Source organism: Petromyzon marinus, chromosome 10, assembly GCF_048934315.1.
Source record: "Petromyzon marinus isolate PM22_M1 ecotype Great Lakes invasive population chromosome 10, UKy_Petmar_22M1.pri1.0, whole genome shotgun sequence".
NCBI lineage: Eukaryota > Metazoa > Chordata > Hyperoartia > Petromyzontiformes > Petromyzontidae > Petromyzon > Petromyzon marinus.
In genome coordinates, this window is record NC_133676.1 from 12,951,642 (window position 1) to 12,975,159 (window position 23,518).

Sequence of the window (23,518 nt, forward strand, 5' to 3'; positions counted from 1 at the left end):
TAGTTGACCGTCAGGTTGGGTAGATTTGTGGGGGTTCTCCGAAGATGTCCGGCGAGCGTGGAAGAGAAGGCCACGTTACATGCCAGAGTGGCTGGCATGTATGTGGCCAGAGTGGCTGCCATGTATTTGGATGTCGAGTGGAGAGGCGCCTTTCTCTCCAACAGTGGCGTGGGAAAGCAATTTCGGTATTAGAATGTTTTGCTCGTGAGACGTCGTTCGTGAGCCACGCACCCAGACTATGCAGTTTAAATCTGCCTTTGACAAGATAAATAGACTCAAGACTGAACTAAGTGCAAACTTGAGATTGACTTTAAATGCCGCTGGAATAGAAATGAGACAAACTTGGTGTGTCTGACTAATGTGTATTTCCTATCTGATTTTCGTATAAATCCGGCACTATTTTTTGTACTCAATACTGAAAACATTACTGTCGCTTGCTGAAATCTTCTTACTTAACCGTATTTTATTTTTTTAACAATTCCAATTTCGCATTCGTTGTTGTCCATCATGCTGCCACTTTGTTCGCTTGAGTGAATTGTCCTTCAGTCGCACGTTTTCACTCCTGCCTCCTTCACACTGCCAGGACATTTCTGAGTCTCTTCTCCTCCACGTGCCCTTTTGCTATAGCTTTTAGCATGCCGCTGCCTCTTATGATATTCCCCATCCAATTCCATCTCCGAATTCCAATGACCATCATTACGCACCCCCCCCCCCCTTTATCTTCTCGCGCTTGCACCTCTCTTTTCGTCTATTTCTTTGTCCACTTAACCATTTCATTCTCCTCCAGCACCACATCTGGGCTGCTTTGAGTCTCTGATTCTTTCAACTGCTTTGATTCTATATATCAGCTGCTTTGTAACCTGATGCTAGAGTGGTTTGGATATTCCGTTTTTTTATGAAAAGTTTTTTTTCTTTTTTCTATTTTTTATTAAAATTTTCACTCTTGCCATCAAGTCATGGATAAAGAAATGTACATTTGGAACTCTCAGAGCAGTGCATCACCCCGTGTTAAAGAACGGCCCGCAGAAAGTGACAACACAGAACTACTTCTGAGATTGCTGTCTTAGCCACACCAGTGCTGCTGCCATAGAGCTATTAATTGCATCGCAATCAAACCGACTATCTTAAATCTGGGAGCTGAATTTGTTGTAAAGTTAAGAGAAAAACTAAATGTATTAGGAATTTGTGCAGTCTTTGTTGACCATCAGCCCGCTAGACTCGTGAATCCAGTTTAATCACTGTTGGCTGAAAGCCTGAATTCAAACCTCGTGCCTCAGACGTGCTGGCTCATTGTAGCTGACCCCTGACCCAGATGGCCAAGTCAGAATAGATGTTTCTATTGCACAGCTCCCTTTGATTTGGGAGTCCGTGCCATGTTCTTGCCACTGTCCCCACCACCACCATCCTGTGGTGCCAGGGCACGGTCGTCCCAGGAGCTGGAGGAAGCTCTGCACCCATGCCTGCAGTGCCACGACACCCCTACGCTCTTCCGCCTGGCGCTCCGGGTCACAGAGTCCACCCTGCGCGCCGCCAGGGATCGCGAGCGCCTGCGAGAGGTGAGTGGCTAACGTTGCGCGTCCAATTGTAGGCCAGGTAATGCTGTCGGGGCGAGTGCAGTTTGCGAGCGCTCACTCGAGCTGGCTGGCAGCAAAAAAAGATTGGGTGGTGTGGCCAGGACCATGCATGCCCAACTATTTTAGGGTGCCATGGTGGTGTGATGTTAACTACCTCTTCTGGTGCACAGGAGGTCGTAGGTTCGATCCCAACCCTGACGCCTGCTGTATATTTGGAGTTTGCGTGTCCTCCCCATGGTCGCTTGACATTTTCATCGGATTCTCTGGTTTTTCCTTCCACATTTAGAAACATACTTTTAGAGTATTTGGCTGGTATACATTCCCACATAAGCCACTTTTTGTTGAGCTATCATTTGTGGCTAGGTCGCTTATGAAAAAGAGCTCTATAGCTTATGGCGAGGCTGCTCTCACTAATAACTTCTCCGCAAAGCGGTACCTATTTTAACGACCCTGTGGAGATGATGGGCTGATTAAATCCCCACTGAGGATTTGGACTCGCGACTTTCTGACTGCGAGCCACCTTACCTAGCCATATGATTAGCAAATGTAATAATAAGTATGAGCTTATATTGAGCCTTTTGCAAAAAAATAATCCCAAGGTTATTTACACTAGATAAAAATGCTAGAAAAAATCAATGAAGAAAATGTAATTTACAGCATGAAACTGCAAACTGTAAAAACACAAAAGCCCTTATGATGATGAAATCCTGCTCAGGAGAGGACAACTCTTCACTCCATCTGTAAAGTCCGTGTTGACCAGAGGGATAAACCCCCAACGTGTGATTATAATTTTACTGATTAAGAGCGACTCATGCCCTTGCAATAATGAATTAGGTGATGCTTGCGAATATTCTATCTCCACGTATATCCTGCATGCATGGGCGTACAAATCATCGCCTTTGTGCTATTCCCACACACAAAGGACCCCCTGGTGTTTAGCCTTCGAAGACCTTTGGGGCAAGTGCTGTTAGCGAGCACCTATGAAGGCCGGCACAGCGCACGACCATTTGGGTGGCCAGCACCACACCCGGCCGCTTTTTGGCGACCTAGTGGCGATGTTATTTACACACTGCACCAGGTACTAATTTTTAAAGCTGATTCGACCTAGGAGAGGCCCAGAACGGGTTAAAATATCCACCACTATTATTGGTCGTGAGTGGGAATCGAACTCGGGTTTTCAGGGTTTCTGTGCAGTGTGCTAACCGCCGTGCCACGGCTCCCTACACTTCACACAACGACAGATCCCCCGTTTATCCTTGACACCAGGAACACACAGACCAGAGCGTGCATTTTTTGTTCATAAATTTTGATTTAAAACTTTCGTGACTGCAGGAATTCATATTTTTTTGTTCTTTCGGTAAAGTCACGTAGATAGAAAAAAATAAGAATAAAAATAAAGTGAATAAAAATAAGAAAACATAAATATAATAAAAAACTAAAAAACACTAATGTAGACTGTAGCCTGGTTCTTATTCGGAGTGAGTGTACCGGCAGTCTATAATCTAGACTGTAGCAATGGTTATAAGAATAACCATTGCTACAGTCTACATTATAGACTGCCAATACGCTCACCAAGCTTAAAAACCAGGCTACAGTCTACATTATAGACTGCCAGTACACTCACCGAGGTTAAGAACCAGGCTACAGTCTACATTATAGACTGCCATTACACTCACCAAACTTAATAACCAGTCTACAGTCTACATTATAGACTGCCAGTACACTCACTCCGATTAAGAACCAGGCTACAGTCTGCATGAGTGTTTTTTTGGTTTTTATTATTTTTATTTCATTTTTTATTTTAATCCACTATATTTTTATTTTTTCTATCTACGTGACTTTACCGAAAGAACCAAAGAGTATTTTTTGTTTTTGTTCATGCTCCAACTATCTTAGGCATCAGCGAGTTGCCGAACCTGTAAGGCATGGGTTTGTTGTGGAACCCTTAAAGCAGAGAGCCAACCCAGGGTGCTGTGAAGGATTTGAAGTCTATTGATCGTCTGACACATTGTCAAAGCAACATGGGCTGCACTGCACACACTGTCAAGGAGGAAGCCTGCTGCTGGGACTAAGACGGGTGCATGCTGGGGGTCCCTGATTGAACAAGCTCGCAATATAAAACGTGCTATTTTTGGACTACATTTCTAGCTGAACGAATTTGTTATTGTCATTCATTGTTAGTGGGGGTTTCTTCTCCATTTGGCATTGGATTAGGTGAATTGCGTTGGCGAATACCCGAGTAGTAACAAACAGGCTTGTAATGTGATTTTTTGTTATTTTATTTTCACCTACGTGACTTTACCCAATAGAACCAAAGAGTATAGGCTTGTAATCATTCGCAACCTTGGGATGCAATGAATTGTCACAGTTTGATTCAGGAATTCTTTTTTACTTTGGGATGAATGTGCAACGACCTCTAGTGGAAGCAAAGGATTGCGTTAACGCAGTGCACGCACGGTAAACAAATGTCATCCGAGAACACGTCCACGGAGGAGATGGAATTATGCAATCTGTTAGGGTGCAGGTGCTAGGTGGATTGGTCGCATTGTGGGATCGTCAGAGGTGACACCTTCATCCCGCAGTGGAATGAATACGGCTGCACACATGTATTGTGACCGCAATTATTTTTTGAATCCATGAATCTATGCATTGCTTTGCCATCTAGCAGTGTGTCGGATTTGTGGCAACATTGACAGCGATTGATTCCGTTGAACAGGTCCCCTGTGTGGAACAGTCACAATGTGGAGAAAAAGGAAAGATGCAGCGGTTATTATCCAAGTCACTCGATTAGGTGTGGCCAATAGTTTTTGATGTGAACTATATCTGTCAATCATTTAATGAGCAGCATTGGCTACACCCGACTAATTCTGCTGCACACTGTGGTAATTCCACCGAAGCCTTGTCTATGATTGAAATCAGTGTTTTGTGCCTTTATTTGCATGTGCGTGTGTATGTTTTCGTGTCTGCGTGTAGCTGCGCACGTGCGTTTATGCATGTGTCTATGAGCTCGCTCAAAGCACTTGCCTTAAGGGCCAGTGTAGGTTACATGGGGATGTTTGTCTTCGGCGTGTTTCAACATGTATGTGTGCCTGCTTGTGTGCATTTGGATTGGAGAGAGTAGGTGAGGTTAATCTATACCCTCATAATGAAAAGTGTGGTTCATATCTTGATCATTTCCTCTGTGTTTGCGTGCCTATCTGAATGTCTGTCGGGGTGTTGTGGCGTAGTGGCTAATGCACTCCTAGAAACCAGGTAATTTGAGTCCAATTCCCAGCCATAGCTAACATCAGTATATTTGGAGTTTGCGTGCCTCTCTCCCCGTAGATATGTTAGCTACACCACCTGGAATGCAGGAGGTCGTGGGTTCGATCCCGACCCTGACTCGTGCTGTATATTTGGGGTTTGCGTGTCTCTCTCCCTGTATTGTTGTTAACTACACCGTCTGGTGCGCAGAAGGTCGTGGGTTCGATCCCGACCCTTAGAGTTTGCGTGCCTCTCTCCCTGTATTGTTGTTAACTACACTGCCCGATACGCAGGAGGTCGTGGGTTCGATCCCGACCCTTGGAGCTTGCGTGTCTCTCCCCCGACGGTCGTGTGGATTTTTCTCCGGGTCCTCCGGTTTTTGCATCCACATTTTTTTGGGCTGCTATAGGTTCCCACGTGATGATATGCCATTTGGTTGAGCTATCATTTGTGGCCAGGTCGCTTCTGAAAAAGAGCTGTATATCTCAGTGGGCCTTACCTGGGGCGGAGGGGGGGGATCCCTATTTTTACCTTGGTGAATGTGCGCGTGTTTCCTTGCGTGCGTGCCGCGTCTCCGCCGTGATAAGCTGCTGTGCCTGGCGTGCGTGGCGCGCGACGGCGTGAGCGAGTCGGAGCTGCAGGCCATCGACCCGGGCCTGGGCTGGGCCCTGCTGTCGCCCCTGCTGCACACGCTGCAGCGCCTGTGCGTGCTGTCCCGCACGTGCGGCCTCATCAAGTTCCGTCACCTGCAGGTCAGGAGCTCGTGACCCTGCAATCATTTGTTTTCTGCGGCGGCGTTCATGCAAATGGGTCTATAAAACTCTGAAGGATTTCCGACACGTGCGGTAATCGCACGGAGGTGCGGGAGACCACAGACGAGCGGATAAAGCAGCCGGAGCCAGCGCCAGCAATTGCCCAAGCTCTGTGGTCCCATATCGCGATGTTTTGCCAACTCCTTGAAGCGCTGACCTGGGAGACAAAGGGTCGGCGTTACACAAAAGCCACAAGGCTCTCGAGACAATCGGTTCCCAAAGTGTGGTGTGCGTCTCCCCCGGTGGGGGTTTACTTGTGACACGTCTAGGGGATACGCGAGACTGATGACGTCATGGCGGTGGTCCCGTGGGGTGCAGTCACGTGAGGTTACTAAAGCACCAGTGATAGGCCACTTCCGGCCAGATCTCCGGTTAAATTGTGAAATATTTAGTTAATCGTCATTAAATTATCAAGTGTCAATTGAATCTCAAAGGTGTTGATTATGTGATTCAAGCATCGCAGTTTTTCAGTTACTTGATGAAGTCTAGAACCTATGTCCTGGTAGGGGTACCCCGCACAGGCGATAGGTCTTCTGGGGGGTTATACGACAAACGCCAGATTGGGCAACATCGCTCTAAGAGATGATGGAACTTTGTGCGACTGACGATTGATTTTTGAGGGCCCCTTTGGACCTTGTGCTTTCACGCGTTTGCGTAAAATTGACTTCGGCCAGGGAACTCATTTCAGACACAGACCGAAGCCCCCCTTTACTTTTTCGAACATAAATTGCTTTGGAGAATGGAAGTGCCGCAGAGAATTAGGGGAGGCAATTCTGTTTTTTTTTTTTCCGCAAAGGGGTAGTAGATTATCAGATTAACCTTCACAGTACCGCGGAGGCAGATTCAATTGGCACGTCATTTTCAAATCAGCTTGGTATGGGGTAGGCAATGAATGTGTGGGGGTGGCTGGAGAGTGAGAATTTGCGTAAGAAAATGGGATGGTGCGGTAAGGGCACGGGTTGGCAACCTGCGGGTCTTTAAGGACCGCTTCATGACGTTATTTATTAAGGCCCACCGTCTCGTAATTCACATGCATTGATTGCGGCTCTTGAAATGTAGAGGATTTTTTTACCGCTTTTGAAAAACAAATGGCTCTTGTTATTTTGGTTGCCGACCCCTGACTTAGGGTAAGCAGGGAGGTGAGCCGCCTTGATTTGAAAGAAGTGGGATTACAACATTCTCGGATTTCGCGATAGATTACAACGAACCTTTAAGTTAACAAAAAAAACTCTTGGCATTTCCAACGCAGCCACTGTGCCAAGGGACAGGTTCACATGCGTGATAGCGAGGAGGCATCGGCACATTTCCTCCAGAAATCAGACGAAAGAAACCGTTTACTACGTGGTAGGTTTATGCGGTTGTGCTGCGTGTGCCCCTTTGGCTTGTTTGCGGGTTGTACCGCGTGTTGTGCCGACATGATGTCCGTCGTTTTGCTCCACGTCCTGAGCGATTCTTCAGGAACTGAAGTTCCCCAAAAAAAAACAAAGAGAGCTAAATAGACCATTATTCAAGATGAGAATATGGCCCCATGTCTATGGTAATGCATCTTGTGTTATGTATCAAGATAAATACATTTGACACTAATTTTGATTAACAACTGGAACAGTTGTTAATCAACTGTTATCATCATCATCCTCAACACCAATTCCTTGACCCAACTATGGCTGTTTGCGCAGAGAAATCCACCAGCCCCCCAAATGTCCTTGAGAACTTACTGTCACAGCGGCGGGCGTCCTTGCCAAAACTCCAATATTCTAACTCTAACCCGCTCCCCACATGTCCCGTGCTGATCGACGTGTGCCTGCGCACGTGCACCGCCGCTCCCGTGACGCTTCATCCTCGTTCAGAGTGCTCTCCATTACGGTGCGGGTTTATCGCTTCTGCATTCTGAACGCAGCCCATGTTCGCTCCGCATCTCGTCTGGGCGAGAACGCAGAGGCGTTGCCGTGCCGGCCTTCACAGTTGCTCGCTGGCAGCGCTTGCCCCGCTTGCCCCAACAGTCTGTTAAGACGATACGGGGGATCTATGTCTTTGTCTTTTTTGCAATGCGCGGAGTGCACATGGTATGTACAATGTGCAGGACACACGTGACTTGTTGTGCGTGCGATATGTCTGATGCGTGTGCGGTGCGTAAAGGACACGAGGAGCGTGTGAGGCATGCAGTGTGTGCAGTGTGCGCGGGACGCGGCATGCGTGTCTTAGATTCGTGTGTGGCAAGCGCATAGCACCTGTGCGGCACATGTGTTCTACATGTAATCTCGCCGCTCGTGCTGCATGTGCGGAGCACGTGATGCGTGTGCAGGCTCAGGAAGCCGCGCGGCAGGAATACGTGGGGGTGCAGGGTCCCGGAGGCTGCCAGGTGTTCCGAGCGAGGCTCGCACAGCACTTCTCCAGCCGCCTCGCGTACGCACAGTGCACCACCGTGCACCACCGCGCACCACCGTGCACCACCACGCACCACCACGTACCACCACGCACAGCGCACCACCACGCACCACCACGTACCACCACGCACAGCGCACCACCACGTACCACCACGCACAGCGCACCAGCACGGAGCACCACGCACCATCACGCCCCAACATACATACGCACGGCGCACCACCACACACCAAATTGCACCACCAGCACTGTCACGCACCCTCCGTCCCTGTGCCACCTCTCTGAAGCGAACGTGCGGGGCGAGCGTAGTAATGGGACGTGCAGCCCTGTTGTCTCGACCGTGGCCCAAACGACTCGGCACATTTTTTTTTAATGTTCGCCACGAACATCGACCGTTACAAGTGCATCCGCGATGTCTTGATGTAGTCAAAGAGTCTATAGTAAAACGAGCCACTGGTTTACTCACAAAGGCTGCTATGAGCTCTGCGGAATGTTATATTGGGAAACTGCTTGGGTGAAATAGAGTGCACCGTAAAGCATCGGACGCAACAATTAATTAACATTCCAAGGTTGTTAGGGGAAGCGAGAAGTGTTTTGATGGAAACAAAAAATGTATAAACTGCCAACATCAAAGTATGAAAAAATAAGAATAGGTTTTACCCTTTCTGGCAATAAAACAGGAGGTGTTAAGATGTTCACACACCAAATAGAAACCTTTTGCAAAGAATGTTTTGTTTGCATGTTCACCACAAGTTCCTGTGGTTAATGCAGACTTGGTTCCTTGCAAAAGGTTTAATTTGGGGTTTGAATATCTTAACACCTCTTGTTTTATTTCTAGAAAGGGTAAAACCTATTCTTATTTCTTAATTTAGGTTTCTTTAATTGTTTGATAATAGATAATTATTCATATTAGCCATTGTTATTACACTGAGTTGTGATGTAAACGTCACGTGTTAATGATTTTTTTGCCCCGTCAAATTGTACCGAAGGGAATCCTTACTGAGAATAAATATGGGCAATGCTGTTTATCACGGTTTAGTGCGCACACACATTGATAATATTCAGCCAGCCCTCTGGCAATCCAATACTGAATGTGCGTCTGCCCATGCCGTGTCACTTATGGGGGCTGTTTGACCATACTCCATCATTTTGGGCAGTGCAGGTTAGTGAATTAGGGAGAGAGGCTCCCAGGACCTAGTTCAGTGATCACCCACCACTGATGTAAGCTGTAGCCAGTTGTAATGCGGTGTGTTCACTATTGCACCACCGCTCCGCATATATTCCATATGTAGTCCATGCTTTTATATTCGTAGATATGTACAGTCATGCATATACAAACACACAAAGACAAAGATCCCCCATATAGCCTTAGAAGACTCGAAGGGCAAGTGCTGTTAGCGAGCACCTATGAAGCCCAGCGCGGAACACGACGGGGTGGGTGGCCAGCACCACGCCTGGCCGCCTTTGTCTCCCGAGTGGTGATGTTACACACCACACCAGGTACTCATTTGAGGCTGAGTCGACCTGGGAGAGGCCCATGACCGGCTCAAATAATCGTCACTGGTGGTGGCCGTGAGCGGGAATGGAACTCGGGTGACCGGGTTCGTCGCGCAGCATGCTAACTGCTCTGCACACACACGTTTGTAACGCGCGCACACACACACAGGTACACGGACCCCGCTCGCACAGGCTCCAGTCCTCACTGTGTAGTATGACCTGATTACAGAGACTCCTAATTCACGTGTTATTACTGCTCCGCGTTTTGTACGATTTTTTCACTGCTGTAAAGTCGCCGTTATTCACCTGATGCGCGCACAGTCCCACTTGCGATAATCTTTCCCAAACCACCCTCAATTGAGCCGCTTCTAACAACGCCAATTTCCCCCTGCATGCATTGGCTGGGTCGCTTGCTTTCATCGGTTCCATACAAAACCAATGTCATTCTCCGTGAGGACGCTGCTGTGTCCTTTATGTAATGCGGCCGGTTGGCTACCTGCCAGCATCGGCTTCTTGTTGTAGGTGACATTTTGCATTACACCGTAGCATAATGTCCCAAACATATTGGATTTCTCTCTGTGTCCAACAATGCGCACAGGTACATATTGTGTTGAATTCCACATTAGTCATTCTTTATCGTTGCGAAATGTATATTTATTTTGTATAGTTATTCATATTCACGTGTTTATTCTGAGTGTATATTATCTGACTCAACCATCTCAATGTAATGTTATAGTTGTGGCGCCACAGCAACATCAGCAATATGAAGGATAAGAAGAATATCTACACAATAATACGTGTGTGTATTACATCATCATCAGCCATGGTTAATCCACTGCTGGATGAAGGCTACCCCAAGCCACTACCCACCTCTAATGATCCTGCAATCTAGTAATCCACCTAGCATCTGCACACAAACAGATTTAATGGCTCCATCTCCACATCACTCCACGTACGTACATATATACACCACGTAAATCCTGTGTGTGTTGCTACATGTATATTCACACACATTATTTACATGGGGTCGTAAAAAATAAGAGAAATTTCAAAATGATCCCACAACAAGAAATGTGGAATGTCCACTGTTGGCTCACGGTCAAAATCAGAATATGATCACTGCAAGGAATGTCGGTGGCTTGGAGACCGCTTCGTCCAGCAGTGGACTGAAACTGGTCCGGATGCCTTGCTCCTGCCTTGCTGTGCTCACACCATTTGTGGTCGCAATATTTCAACTCAGTGTTGGCGCTTTTATAATTCTACCTTTTACGGTTCACGTCCGCTCAAGTCACTGCAGCGCGGCTCTGTTATAGTACCCCCAGGATTCACCGATGTAAACAGTTATTCGGGCTGACACATGGAAATCGAAATTGAAAACTCATTTTCTTATAACAGCTTTTTGTGTTTAGTTTTTTTTCCTTCCCCCGCACCTGCGATGAGCAACGGTTGGCTACTTACATAGTCACTTTAAGATGTTTGCCTTGTTCATGTTTTTTGTTTGTTGCGGTTGCACCCGATTCAAGAGCCGAATGGCTCACAGGGCTGTACCAAATAACTGAAACTGAAACTGAATATATACGTACACGCGTACCGTGTCTAAAGCACGCTCCGCGTATGAAGCCGCTCTGTAAATCTCTCATCACGATCGTCACCGCGTCGCAGGGCCGGCCACGTGACTTGGCGTGTGGCGGACGAGCTTCCGTGGCTGCTTCATCACGACGCCGAGAGCCGACCGGCTCTGCAGGACTGCCTCCTCAACCTGCACCTGTGCCGGGACCTCTACAAGCGGTGCGTCCGTCCGGAACGCTCTTCCCTCCGACATTAGGAAGCCACTGGAGCTCACGCACTTTTAAATTCTACATCGAACACTCACTTCTTTCGAACTGATTTTTGCACTTAGCTTGTTGTCTCTCCCCCCCCCCCCCTAAACATATGGTGCTAAAGACGTTCAACATTCATAGATACATTCTCAATCCTCCATGCAATAGTACATACCCCAGCGCTGACCCCGCAGCCACAGGTCGTAACGTCTCTCCCGTGCCATTGCCTGTGCCGCCGCCGCTGCCGCCACCCCAGGGGCCGCTTCTCTGACCTGGTGAGCCACTGGCAGGCGGCGGGACGTGACCGCACCTCCTTGGCCGCCCTCTACATGGAAGCGCTGAAGCAGCGGGAGAAGGCGCCGCCGTCCGGGACGGCGAGCAGCAGCGGCGGCGACGTGGGCTCGGACGGCAGTTGGGAGCGCAGCGTGTCGGAGCTCGCCGACCTGCACGAGACGCTGGGACGCTTCCTCAGGGACCTGGGCCTCTACAGCCAGGTAGGTGCAGGGAACTTGGGTTGCCACCTTTTTTCCTGGGTTTTCGACAGAATCGTCGTGCGTTCGTGGAAGCTCTCCTGGGAAATCTGTAAGAACTTCCCAGGACGTTAAACAACTTCCGTTTTTTTTTTGTCAGTTGTGCGATAACGCTCCGCTCAAGACAACGTGTTGGCATTTAGTTTTCCCCCTCTTTGTTGTGAGTATTATTCCCGCAATGTCCCGGTTTTTTTGTACGTGGGCTTTGGGAACTCTCCCCGGGAGCAGAGGGAGTAGTTGGGAGCAATGGGAGGAGAGGATTTTGTTTATATTCATAACAATGACATTTACATATCCAGGAAAGCCTCGCTAAGAGTCTTAAGGCTTATTTTCAGGAAGGACACGCTACGTTGTGATGTTTGGTCAGCGGGCCATAACCATTATTGTTGGTGTTGCGTGGGAGAAACCCGCAGTACCTGGAGACAACCCACCTAGAAATACGAAGGGGCAACACCACACAGATAAATCGAATAATCCATTGCTATATTTCCATCTGCTGGCCACTTGGCAGACCCAGCTTACAACATCTGGTATTACCCATCCAGTACCTATCCAGGTTCAATTTAGCTTGGCTTATAACGCTGATGGGACTGGTTGCTTTGAGTGTGATTTGGTTATGGGTGAAGTATTTTGTGAAAGGTCCTGTGAAAGCCGTTTGAGTAATGCCAGTGATGATTGCATGGGGGTGGATATTGGTGTGTTTGTTTAACTGTAATGCCCGACTCTTGTACCCTCTCATCAGTTATAACATCTGATATATTTGAGATCAATATTAATATGAAGTCTCGACCGGAGAGTTTCCATTCAATAATTTAACAAATTTAAACCATGACGTAGGTACACAAACGGCCTACGCCTGACAATTTTATCGGAAGTGGTTCACAAGCCGCTTAACCATTGTAGGTGTCACTTTAGCGATTGCGTCGCGCATTACTATGCAGAGGCGGTATTTGAACTGCTTTACGCTTGAAATCTGCTTCCCCAGTAGCCGGCCCATCCGCCATTGAGTTGTGCGACACAGTACTATAACAGTAATATAATAATACTAATATGTAAAGATACAATTATAATATTTAGGTTTTTTTTTATTTTGAGTCATCTATGCAACCCGCATCGCACAGTGCTTCGTGATCCGCAAAACACAGGGAGACCTTTTCAGCCGAACAATGGGAGGAGAACGGAGCGCGCGGAGGAGACCCAAGCATCTATGAGGGCAACACTCCATCCCATACAGAAGGAAAATATAATATCAGCATGCACTTTGCTGGACCGCCCTTCCCTCCTGGCGAGCAAGGGTTTATTGCGCCTCGACGCCCACGGAAAGGAAGTTTCACAGCATTCGTGTGATCCACCAACCCTTGCTGCCTCCACAGTGCTGGATTACAGGCATGCGTAGCCACCATGAATAATGTCTCCATACAGTAGTAGTGTTCGGTGGATGATTTATCCATAAAAGCCTCATGCCTTATCCTATAATTTTCAGGAAGTGTCTGCATTGGGTTGTTCATCTTGTTCCTTCTAAAGTGGTGTTTTGGATCTTGGAGGAACTCAAGAGTACACGTACAGACATTTTGTCAATCCACTGCTGGATGAGGGCCTCCCCTATGCCACGTGGGTTCATGGGGACTACAGTATTTTACCATCTAGCAGTGCGAGGAAAGATGCAGAAAGAGAATTGGTTAACCTGTGGCATAGTGGTCAAACACCGTATCGCCGAGATTGAACAGTCAGTCTGGTAGACCGAGTCCTCGCGAGGAGGAGGGTGATGACGAGGCAACTGAGTGTCCGTTAAAGAGTACCTGGAGGGAATCGTTGAGTGCAGTTCGCGGGAACAGTACCCATGACGGCAGCGACGGAAGCGTGCCAAGTAGGCGACTGAGCACCGGTGAGCGAGTGACCGAAGAGACTCATTCCTCCCTCCTCCTCCTCCTCCTCCGCACGTGCACAGGCGGTGCTGATGCTGCAGCGCTCGCTGGAGCTGCGCGAGACGGCGCTCGACCCGGACCACCCGAGCGTGGCCGGCACGCTGCACCGGCTGGCGGCCGTCTACCTGTCGTGGCGCAAGCCGGGCCCCGCCCAGCAGCTGTACGAGCAGGCGCTGGCGCTCGTGCAGAACGCGCACGGGCACGACGACCCCCGCGTGGCGCGCCACCTCGACGCGCTCGCCGCGCTGCACCACAAGCACGGACGGTGAGCGGCAGCAGGTCGCCCCCGGCGTGGCTGCCGCGCGTGCGGGCGGCGTGCGCCTGCACAGTTGAGTGGTGCCACCGAGATGTTGACTGCCTCGTGCGGTATACAGGCGGTCGTGGGTTCGATCCTGACCCCTGACGACCTGCTGTATGATCGGAGTTTGCGTGTTCTCTCTCTTACCCGTGGCCGCGTGGATTTTTTGTCCGCGGTGGTGGTTATGCTGGAACGCTGAGCCAGCACTGCCATCTTTCAATAATTATAACAAAAGTGTGTTTTGCTTTAGTGATTGATGGCCTTTATTTAAACCAAGCAAGAGCCTGGTGAGTCCAGGAGTTTCTTTTTCAAGGGAGACCTTGGTTAAAATAAATAAGCCGAAAAAATTACGTCCCTGAGTAAAAAGAAATATTCAAAATGTAAACACATGACAGAAACAATATATAACAACATAAACCAGAAACAATGTAAAACATTTTTGTTACGATGAGGATTTCAAATGTTTTTTTTTTTAACATGAATAATGTCTGAGTAGGGGATCTAGTACTAAAACAATGTGTGCAGCCCTTTATCAAGCCTCTGGTGGACGAAGAGCTCCCTCGACCTGTTGGTGTTCTTCACAACCCAAACTCACCCCCATGCTGGTCCGTACAGCTTGGTTGAAGTGGAGCGAGCAGTGGTGGTTCAGAACCAGAGATATCTATGCCTGATGAAAGCCTCCACCATCACCACCAGCCATGAGGCCTGATTATTCTATTCCTTCTCGCGTACGACCTGATGATGCTCACGGACGCTCTGCTCCTCTCTTTACGTTACACGTGACGCGACGCAACGGACCTCGCTCTGGTCGCATCCAACTTCCGCTCCCACCTGCCGGGTTGGATTCACTCACTTGGTGTGGAAACGTGACGGTGCCGCAGCTTCGCCACCGCTAAAGTGTGCGGGGGTGGGGGGGGGATTTCTCTGCTGCCGTGTGACATTTCTAGGCTGGAGCAGGCCGAGTCCCTGAGGAGACAAGCATTGAAGATCCGCCAGAAGGCTGCAGCCGAGAGGGGCAACGTGGTAACTGAGCCGCCCACCGCGATCCATTGAAGCCGTCCCGTACATTTACGGGGAAATGCCCTCCGGGGAGGGAAGAATATCGTTCTAAGAGAATATATCTTATGACAGAATTATACATTGGTGCAGATGGCTTGCTTTTTATTGTATTTTTGAAAGAGCATTTTTTTTTTACTTAATGCCGAATCCAAGATGCATGTCACTAATTAATGTTGCGCTCCTGGACAGTGCTGTGGGTATGTTCGTTCTCACAGACACGGAATTCATTTTAAAAGCACTTATTAAAATGGTAACACGAGGTAATGCTGTGACATTGGAACAAATTGGCTCCCCGATTTAGCAGATGTACAAGTGGGCAGAGCTGTATGTTTGAAAGCAGTCTTCAATTCCTTTCCCTTTGTTTCACCAGGTGAGATCCCATTCGGAGTCATTAGAAAGGGGCACGTAGATACCCGTGCATCAAATGTAACAGAGTAAACATTAGCGTGTATTGGCAACACCGCTTTGCATCTGCACATGGTGGCCTCACGCCGTGAATGACATAACTTGAGTCTTTAATATACACTTCATAGCAGATGGCACACTTTGTTAAACCCCCCATAGAACTGAACCAGTAATTAATTGAAAAATGCTTAAGTGATAAAAACGTCGGAACCACTGGACTAATCAGCCAAATCGTCCGAACCACTGGGCCAATCAGCCAGCAGGCTTAACGTCGTTTCTCTTGCCCTGCATGCTCTGCGCTGCCTTCCCCTCCACCCTCCAGAGGCAGTGATGTCATAGATTCATCAATTCTCATCGATTCTTATTGTCACGATACACTCATTGAATTGCAAATAATATTCTACCATTAATATTTAGGCAGACGGGACAAATCCAATTGTGCAAACGGGACATAAATAGAAGGTTTGTGATCGCCGTGGCATACATATACAAAGGGAATATAATCTTTACTCCCAATTTCTACCTTGAATTGTGACAATTCGTTGTCTCCTTGTGGTTTCGTGGCGAGGAGGTGGGGGGAGGGGGTGAACGTTACGTGGCTTGTTCATTTGCAGTGCGTTTCCACGTCAAGCAACGGTGAACCACTTGAGCTGATAAGTCTTCTTCTTCCACGCGTTTGTCCCACTCACGTGGGGTCCGCTGTCCTTGCCAACCTTCTCCACGCTGCCCTGTCCTGCGCCATCTCCCTTTCCGCTCCTCGGGCCACCGTGGTCCCATCGAACCGCATCGCTCCCTCCACCTCGTCTTCTGCTGCCTTCCTCTTGATCTCTCTCATTCCACTTGCATCACTTGTACTTTCTGATCCACATAATGAGCTGGTAAGTCTCGTTTGTTTTTCAAACATCGGTCCGTGTTTAACTGGAGATTACAGGGGAGAGAGAGGCGAGACGGTGGTCAGCGCAGGCAGTTCGTCGTTGGAAGACAACAACACAGACAGGTGTTCGCTTTCCCGCGATGTCACCTCCAATGTTCGGTGTGCGCCAGTTAGGCCGGTGCCGTTGCTGCGGTCACGGGAGCGCTTTGTCAAATTATTAAATTCCAGCACAACGGAAGTGCTTGTGAAAGCGCACCGCGTAAAAAAAAATATTGTTTTATATTCTGCTACATATTGCACGGTAATCAATGTATAGATACCGACGCTAAAATAATAGGGAGAATTCGACGAGAAAACAAAGCTTCAACACGTGTCCCATCAATCGTAATCCACTTCTTAAAGCCGTACCACTCTCCTCTGCAAGATCTGTAGCCATCGCTGACACAATTACTCGGGCACCTGTTGTGGTGAGCCCACAGAGGGTCATTAGACATCCTGGGGCTCCTTTAAATGGATCACCAACTTTATATATTTTTTTGTGTCTGATGTCAGAAATTGCCACGATTCAAAGCATTTTTCTGTTTTGTATTTTAGAGTTAAATCGAGCTACCACCCCCCTCTCCACTGCTGCCCATCCTTTCACCACAATGATAGCCGAACAAACATCACTTGTGTGCTTCAAGAGCCTTTGTTTTTTAGTTTATTGTTGTCTCTTGCATCGTGCTCCCCAATGCATATATTATCTGTGCTGCTGTGTTCTCATCTCTCTCTGCTGCTGCCTGCATTATTAATCTCTTATACATCTTCTTGTTTTGCATCCCACCTGACGTCTGCCTTTTCTGAAAATTAAAATGTGAATTTTTTGTTTGTCACTTTCGTCAACCCTCATTCAACGTGAACTCTGTCTTCCCGCCTCCCACCTCCGCTTCACTTTTCCTGGCGCTAACTCCTTCTCCTTGAACCCCGAGCGGTCGCGCGTTTTGCCGCGTGTCGCAGAAAGTCCGTGGTTTGAGCTCGGAGGTTTGACTCGGCGGCCGGCCTGGTTAATACCCGCGCGTGTATTGACCGATTAGGATGTTAAAGAAATTCCGTGACATAATTGGAAAAAAAAGTGGACTCTGAGTTCTGGCATCACGGTGCAAAAAATGTAATTACCTGCAAATTAGTTAATTGGATTACGTTCATCCATGAAACATCGCACTTTCATAGTAATGAGTTAAATGATGACGTTACCCTGCTGCTCTATTTAAGACCGAGAGCAAGTGAGGGCTTTACCATTCTGGCGAATTGCCCGATGATGCTGGATGTAATTACCAGCGAAACGTCGTACTCAAACTGTAAATGTTGTGGATTCACTCTTCAACACACCGGTGGGCTAAAGTAGTGAACCATTTGTCTTTTGTCAACGTGACACTTTATTTTGCTGATTGGCCGTGTCGGGTGGTGGAGGGTTACGACACATTTATAAATAACGCGAGCTAACCCAAAAACCTTTATTATGAATAATATTGGTCGCGAAAGCCTACGTGTTAAACTTCCATTGTAGCGTTCTCGCTAATGGAATGGCGCGATCATCAAATCAACCTCATTATTATAATTAATACCTGTGCTCTGTAACCTTCTCTCGCCGGCTTCTCCTCCCTCCCCGCCCCCTCCCCGCCGCCCCCCCGGCCCCCCCCGCCCCCCACCACCGTCACTGCAGTCGGGCTTCGAGCTGCTGCGACGCCGCCTGCTGCAGCTGGAGGAGGCCCCCCCCGGCGGGGAGTCAGCGGACGCAGCGCGTTCGCTCAACGAGCTGGGGGTGCTCTACTACCTACAGGGCAACCCCGAGTGAGCCGCCCCGCCCGCCGCCGTAGCAGCCGGCACCATCGGCACCAGCACGCTCGCATCGCCAGCAACACCTGCTGACATGGGGCGGGGGGGGGGGGTCATGCTGCCGTGGTGCAATGGTTAGGACGGTGGACTAGCAAATGTTGAGGTCGCCAGTTCTATTTTGTTGACCTTCCCCGCACCTCCGATTAGCTACGTACGGCGCGAAAAAAGTTCAACATGCATACTTGCATGCATTTCCCGGCATGGCAGTTGTCAAACAATGCTCAATTTTCTAAACGCCCCTATCCACCAAGCAGTATTGCATTACTTATTCAATCAGCAGGTCGCATGCGGTGGGGTAAAGTAAGGATGCGTCTTACAAGACGTCTGACCAGCGTGGAAGAGTAGTCCAAATGCCATCTCTAGCGGAGGCCCTTTTGCAAGTAGGGGTCGTGAGCATGCAACTGCAGCGCTGCACCATTCACTTTTTATTTGGTCTGCAGTCCCTTCCCTTACCGAGTGATGATCTCAAATGGGCCGCAAAATGTACCACATCGGAGGCGTGGTGTAAATAATAAATGGTGATGATAATAATGACCAGTATAATAATGACCAGTGTCATTTCTACATAGGTAGTACACTTTATTTATCCAGGAAATCCTTGTTGAGTACCAAGACTCTCTTTCAGGAGAATCCGGCAATTAAAAGTTTGGCCGATTCCAAAAAATATTTCAGAAACGAGGATTGACAAAGGAGTAAGAAAGATTATTTGTTTACTATGAAAATAAATTATTGGCCACAAGTCCGTGGGGAGGCCATATCGCCGGAACTGACGACGGCTGGTGGTTGGCAATCACGAAGGAGGGACAGTTAAAGGAGGGAACTCGCCATTGGAGAGCATCCGCCAACAGAGATGAAGCTCGATGGATTGTAGCTTCATGAGACCTTGAGGGATGCCAAGAACTCGGGGAAGCCTTCATCCAGCAATGGATAGATCATGATCATGATGATAATGAAAATGCTGGTTGCTGGCTGGGTCGTACACATCCGGGAGAATGGATGGCAAGGTATGGTAGGTGGCATGGGTGTGCGGTAGTACAGGCCGGACAGAGCCTTTGGGTGTACGAGCATTGGCTCATTGTGCTGTGATAAAATGAAGTAGGTTCTCCATTCTCCAATTTGTCAAAGTAAGGTAATGGAAAGAATTTGGAATCCCTGCCTTGGAAGTGTTTCAGCTCCACTGTATACAAAGCATATTTCACATTCCGTCTACTGCCAGTTTGGCTTTGGGGAAATATCAAAGTACCTTCTCTGCTACACTGGAATGTAAAGGCTTTGCAGTGTAATTTTAGAGAGGAAGTCATGGTGTGATATTTTGTGAGCAAAAATTCTAAGATGACTTATTGTGATTTCCTTCTTTTGAAATATCTGACGTAGGTGCCTATTTTGTTTGCTTGCTGGGGCGTAAAGTCCTTGTGCTGAGACTAGGAGACCTATCCACAGCTAATCAATAATTGGCATGCAGTTAATGAATCGATGCATGACATTGTATATTGTCTGTGAATGCAACTTAATTGTGGACAACACAGAAAATAAGACGTGTACCCTATAAGTGGATGGAATTCAGATTTCAAACAAAAAGAAAAGTTCAATTTCCCGTGGCCGCCTCTTCCTTGCTTTTGCAAAAAAAAATTAATAAACCGCAGCTGAGCAGTTGAGGTGGCTGGATGCCATAAATGAGCTTCACGCAGCCAAGGGAACATGAAGGGAACACGTGGTATGATATTTTCCAATATCCCTGGAGAAATACCATCACGGGGGGAGGTGGAGGCAGACATCTGGCCGAAATTGAGAGCCCACCCACTTGACAGCCCACACAGGAATGCGCTCTGCTGATTGCGACGAGGCTCCCGTGGTATGGATAGATGACGTGATGTAAAGCGGAGGAGGAAGAGAGGGCCCGACATCGAACATTGGAATTAACCACGCCCCTTTGGATGAGCGAGTCAAATTGTCCCGAAGCCTGCGGAGGAATGGCAACAGTTTTGGCGATGGACTTGCAAGGTGTATGGTGGGGGGGGGGGGGTAGCTGGGTTTTTCTGGGTTGGGCCAAGTGACAAATTGCAAAACTAATGCGGCTGGTATTTCAAGAGCCTAGCCCGGGAAATGAAGTGCGCTTCACCTGAGGTTTTCTTTCCGTGCGTGCGTGCGCGCGCGTGTGTCTGTGTGTGTGTGCGTGTGTAGAATAGCAGAGTTGTTTTTCCAGCGCTCGCTCACCATGCGGGAGAAGGTGCTCGGCCCTGACCACCCGGACTGCGCGCAGTCCCTCAACAATCTGGCGTCGCTGTGCGGGGAACGCGGCGAGAGCGAGAGGGCCCAGTGCCTCTACGAGCGAGCGCTGCACAGCCGCCAGCGCGCCCTCTCCCGCAACCACCCGGCGCTCGCCTACACCGTCAAGCAGCTGGCTCTGCTCTACAAGAAGGGGGTACGGATGCAGAGACAGCTGCCTCTGGATTCGCCGAGCGGGGGGGGGGGCGGGGGGGGAGGTAGGCGAGCGCGTGAATTACGCACGCAGCAGATGGGTGGCGAGCCCTCGCGATTCCGTTCAAGAATGTGTATTTTTTTAAAGAAATATTGTGGCGAATGAAAACGCCTCTAGTGGCTGCAGAGGTCACGCGAATCAACGGCATATGAACTCTGTAAAGATATATGTGCAAGCTGAGGATGATGGAAAATTAATGTACAATATAATGAACGGACGGACGGGAAGTAAGTTCGTTGTGTTCGAAATTATATATCGTCATACAACATATACACACACGTTATTTGATACACGTATATGTTTTAAACGATGAGTCAATGCATCATTATATGCAAATGTCCAACCGACTATGCGTAAATTTACATATCTACCATGTGCTTCAGATATAGAGCTCTTCCTGAGGAAATCAAGTTGGGATTTGCCATTATACCAAATTGCTGTTAGTCCTGAGAAGGGCAGATGGAGCTAGCTGCTATTCTAACGGCCTCTGTGCCACTGTGAGTGTCGCCCAGGGCAAACTAGAGAAGGCTCTACCCCTTTACCAGCTGACGGTGGAGATCAGAGAAAAGGCATCTGGGCCAAACCATCCCAGTGTGGCCACAGCACTGGTCAACTTGGCTGTTGTATATTCCCAACTGGTGAGTAGTGTGTGGTTGACACCAATTGTGTATGTGTAGTGCACGTGTGTGTGGTTTTGAGGAGTTGTGTCATAGATTTAGCACTGTGCTCCATAGTTGCAGTGAGATTGGTAGTCTGAACCTAGTCTGGGTCTCTGCCATATAAATAGAACAAAACTGTTATCATACAATAGGCGAAATAAAATAGAATTGACAGTGTGATTCAACGTATAAAGAAACATGTAAGAGGTCTGTAATCTACATCGGTGCGCAGTGAATACAATATTACCCTCGTTGCGATATGCCATATTTTTAACAGATTTTTCTGCTCGATGGTAGACATTTTACGTAATCAAATATGGTGGCACCCTTGCAGTGTAACAGCGAGCTGTTACTCTGCTTGTTGTCCCCTGAGGGTTTAAATCAAGTTTAAATGTAACAAATAATAAAGCGGGGCGATGACGCGTCTGAAACGTCGTGTCTCCAGAAGCGTCACGATGAGGCCCTGCCCCTGTACGAGCGCGCGCTCCGCACGTACGAGGACAGCCTGGGGCCCCTGCACCCCCGCGTGGCCGAGACTCTGCGGAACCTCGCCGTGCTGAGGTTCGCATGCTCTGCCCCTGCATGATCAGTTTCATTGCTGTAATTATTCATATGATTATAGAGTAAAGCAACGGTGACAATTGCCTGTTTGGGATGAACCATGGAACGATTTACTTCCCCAGTGGTTTCGCGATTTGTCGCATTCCGGGATGGCGATTTGATTCAATCAACTTTTTTTGTGCCTCTCATATTTACCAACTTATTTGGAACATTCCGTGTTTTTATTTTCTGCATTTGTAGTCATTTCGTTAACCTTTATAGAATGTTCACAGGTCACTTCAATTACTTATTTCATGCATGATTCGTCGCGCGTATCCTCAGCGCAAGAATCGATGTTAATCAATGAACTGACGCATAGTTACATTGAAAATTATTACGTAACCCCCCCCCCCCCCGACTACAGCAAATTCTTCTGGCGGCAGTTGCACAGGCCTCACTCCCTCAACACGCTCCTCGGGGCAATGCTCATTCATCTGTATTGACCAGTCGGTCCTTGTGTGCGTCTAATGATATATGAAGCCTTCAGAGCGGGGATAAACATGGCTGGGGATAAGTTATCTCTTACCCAGTGGACTTGTAGGATTCCCTGGTGATCTTCAACAACGAGCAAAAGCATTAACCCCAGTGCCCCGGCTATAACGGTTATACATGTAAATAAATGCCTGGGGTAAATCCCCCTCGGATGACCTAATTTAAATCTTACTCTCCTCTTGGGATGAACATGCCTGAAAATGAGATGTACGCACCTCAGTGGATGTTTCGAAATGTTTAAAATGCAAGTACCGACTCACCTCTCGGCTTGTGCCGCGTTGATGTTCGTTCGGACACCGTGCCAAGCAACAAGCGGCACAACCGCGAAACACGTCGTCGGTGAGCTGCACGGCACAACCGCTCAAAGCTACGCAATTGCATCACTCACTTTTCTGCTTCATAGATTGCTTTGCTGCTTCCCTTTTACTGGTTACTCGTGACAAACACATCCCCTTTTGTCCCTGTACTTCTGCGTGAAGGCCTCGCCATGCCATGTCAGCCATATGGTTTGTTTGACCATACTTCACCTACGTTGTTCGGTGAAGGGAAAGGTGCCCAACAACGGTTCGGTCAACACTCACTACTGATGTTAGCCACAGTAGCCAGGAATCAGTCTCGGATCACCAGGCTTGTGTAGTGCGCTGACCACCGTAGCACTGCTGCAGCCCTTACTAAAGCAGTGACTGGCTAATATTTTACTTGGTTACTTAGTTAATGGCCTGCTCGTTGGCTTGTTTACTCGTTAGCGCATTTGGTTGTCTTTTACTTGACCACATCCATGCACACTCGCCTGTTCTCCTACTAGCTCACACGCGTGCGTACCCACGTCATTGCCGCAGATGAGGCGTTTCGGTTTCTATAATCTCTTGTTCAATTACATTCTACTCTTGTTCAATCGTAGCCACGAGCAGATGAGAGAGACTATGCAAAGCCTCTACGCGCTCAGTAGACACACAGCACGCCACACCTCCAGCTGCCTCCAAGCTTCGCACTC

At 48.3% G+C, this 23,518-nt stretch overlaps 1 protein-coding gene across 3 annotated transcripts in view; it reads left to right on the top strand.

The window, feature by feature from the left end:
• Nucleotides 1–23,518, top strand: part of NPHP3 (nephrocystin 3) — a 58,595-nt gene that overhangs the window by 27,785 nt on the left and 7,292 nt on the right. For all 3 annotated transcript variants that reach the window (XM_032951170.2, XM_032951172.2, XM_032951169.2), the window contains 11 exons: nt 1,418–1,556; nt 5,405–5,569; nt 7,932–8,032; nt 11,171–11,296; nt 11,585–11,822; nt 13,807–14,048; nt 15,029–15,104; nt 18,122–18,249; nt 20,476–20,716; nt 21,286–21,411; nt 21,878–21,993. In XM_032951170.2, the coding sequence (XP_032807061.2) occupies nt 1,418–1,556; nt 5,405–5,569; nt 7,932–8,032; nt 11,171–11,296; nt 11,585–11,822; nt 13,807–14,048; nt 15,029–15,104; nt 18,122–18,249; nt 20,476–20,716; nt 21,286–21,411; nt 21,878–21,993 (1,698 nt within the window). The remainder of the gene's footprint in view (nt 1–1,417; nt 1,557–5,404; nt 5,570–7,931; nt 8,033–11,170; nt 11,297–11,584; nt 11,823–13,806; nt 14,049–15,028; nt 15,105–18,121; nt 18,250–20,475; nt 20,717–21,285; nt 21,412–21,877; nt 21,994–23,518) is intronic.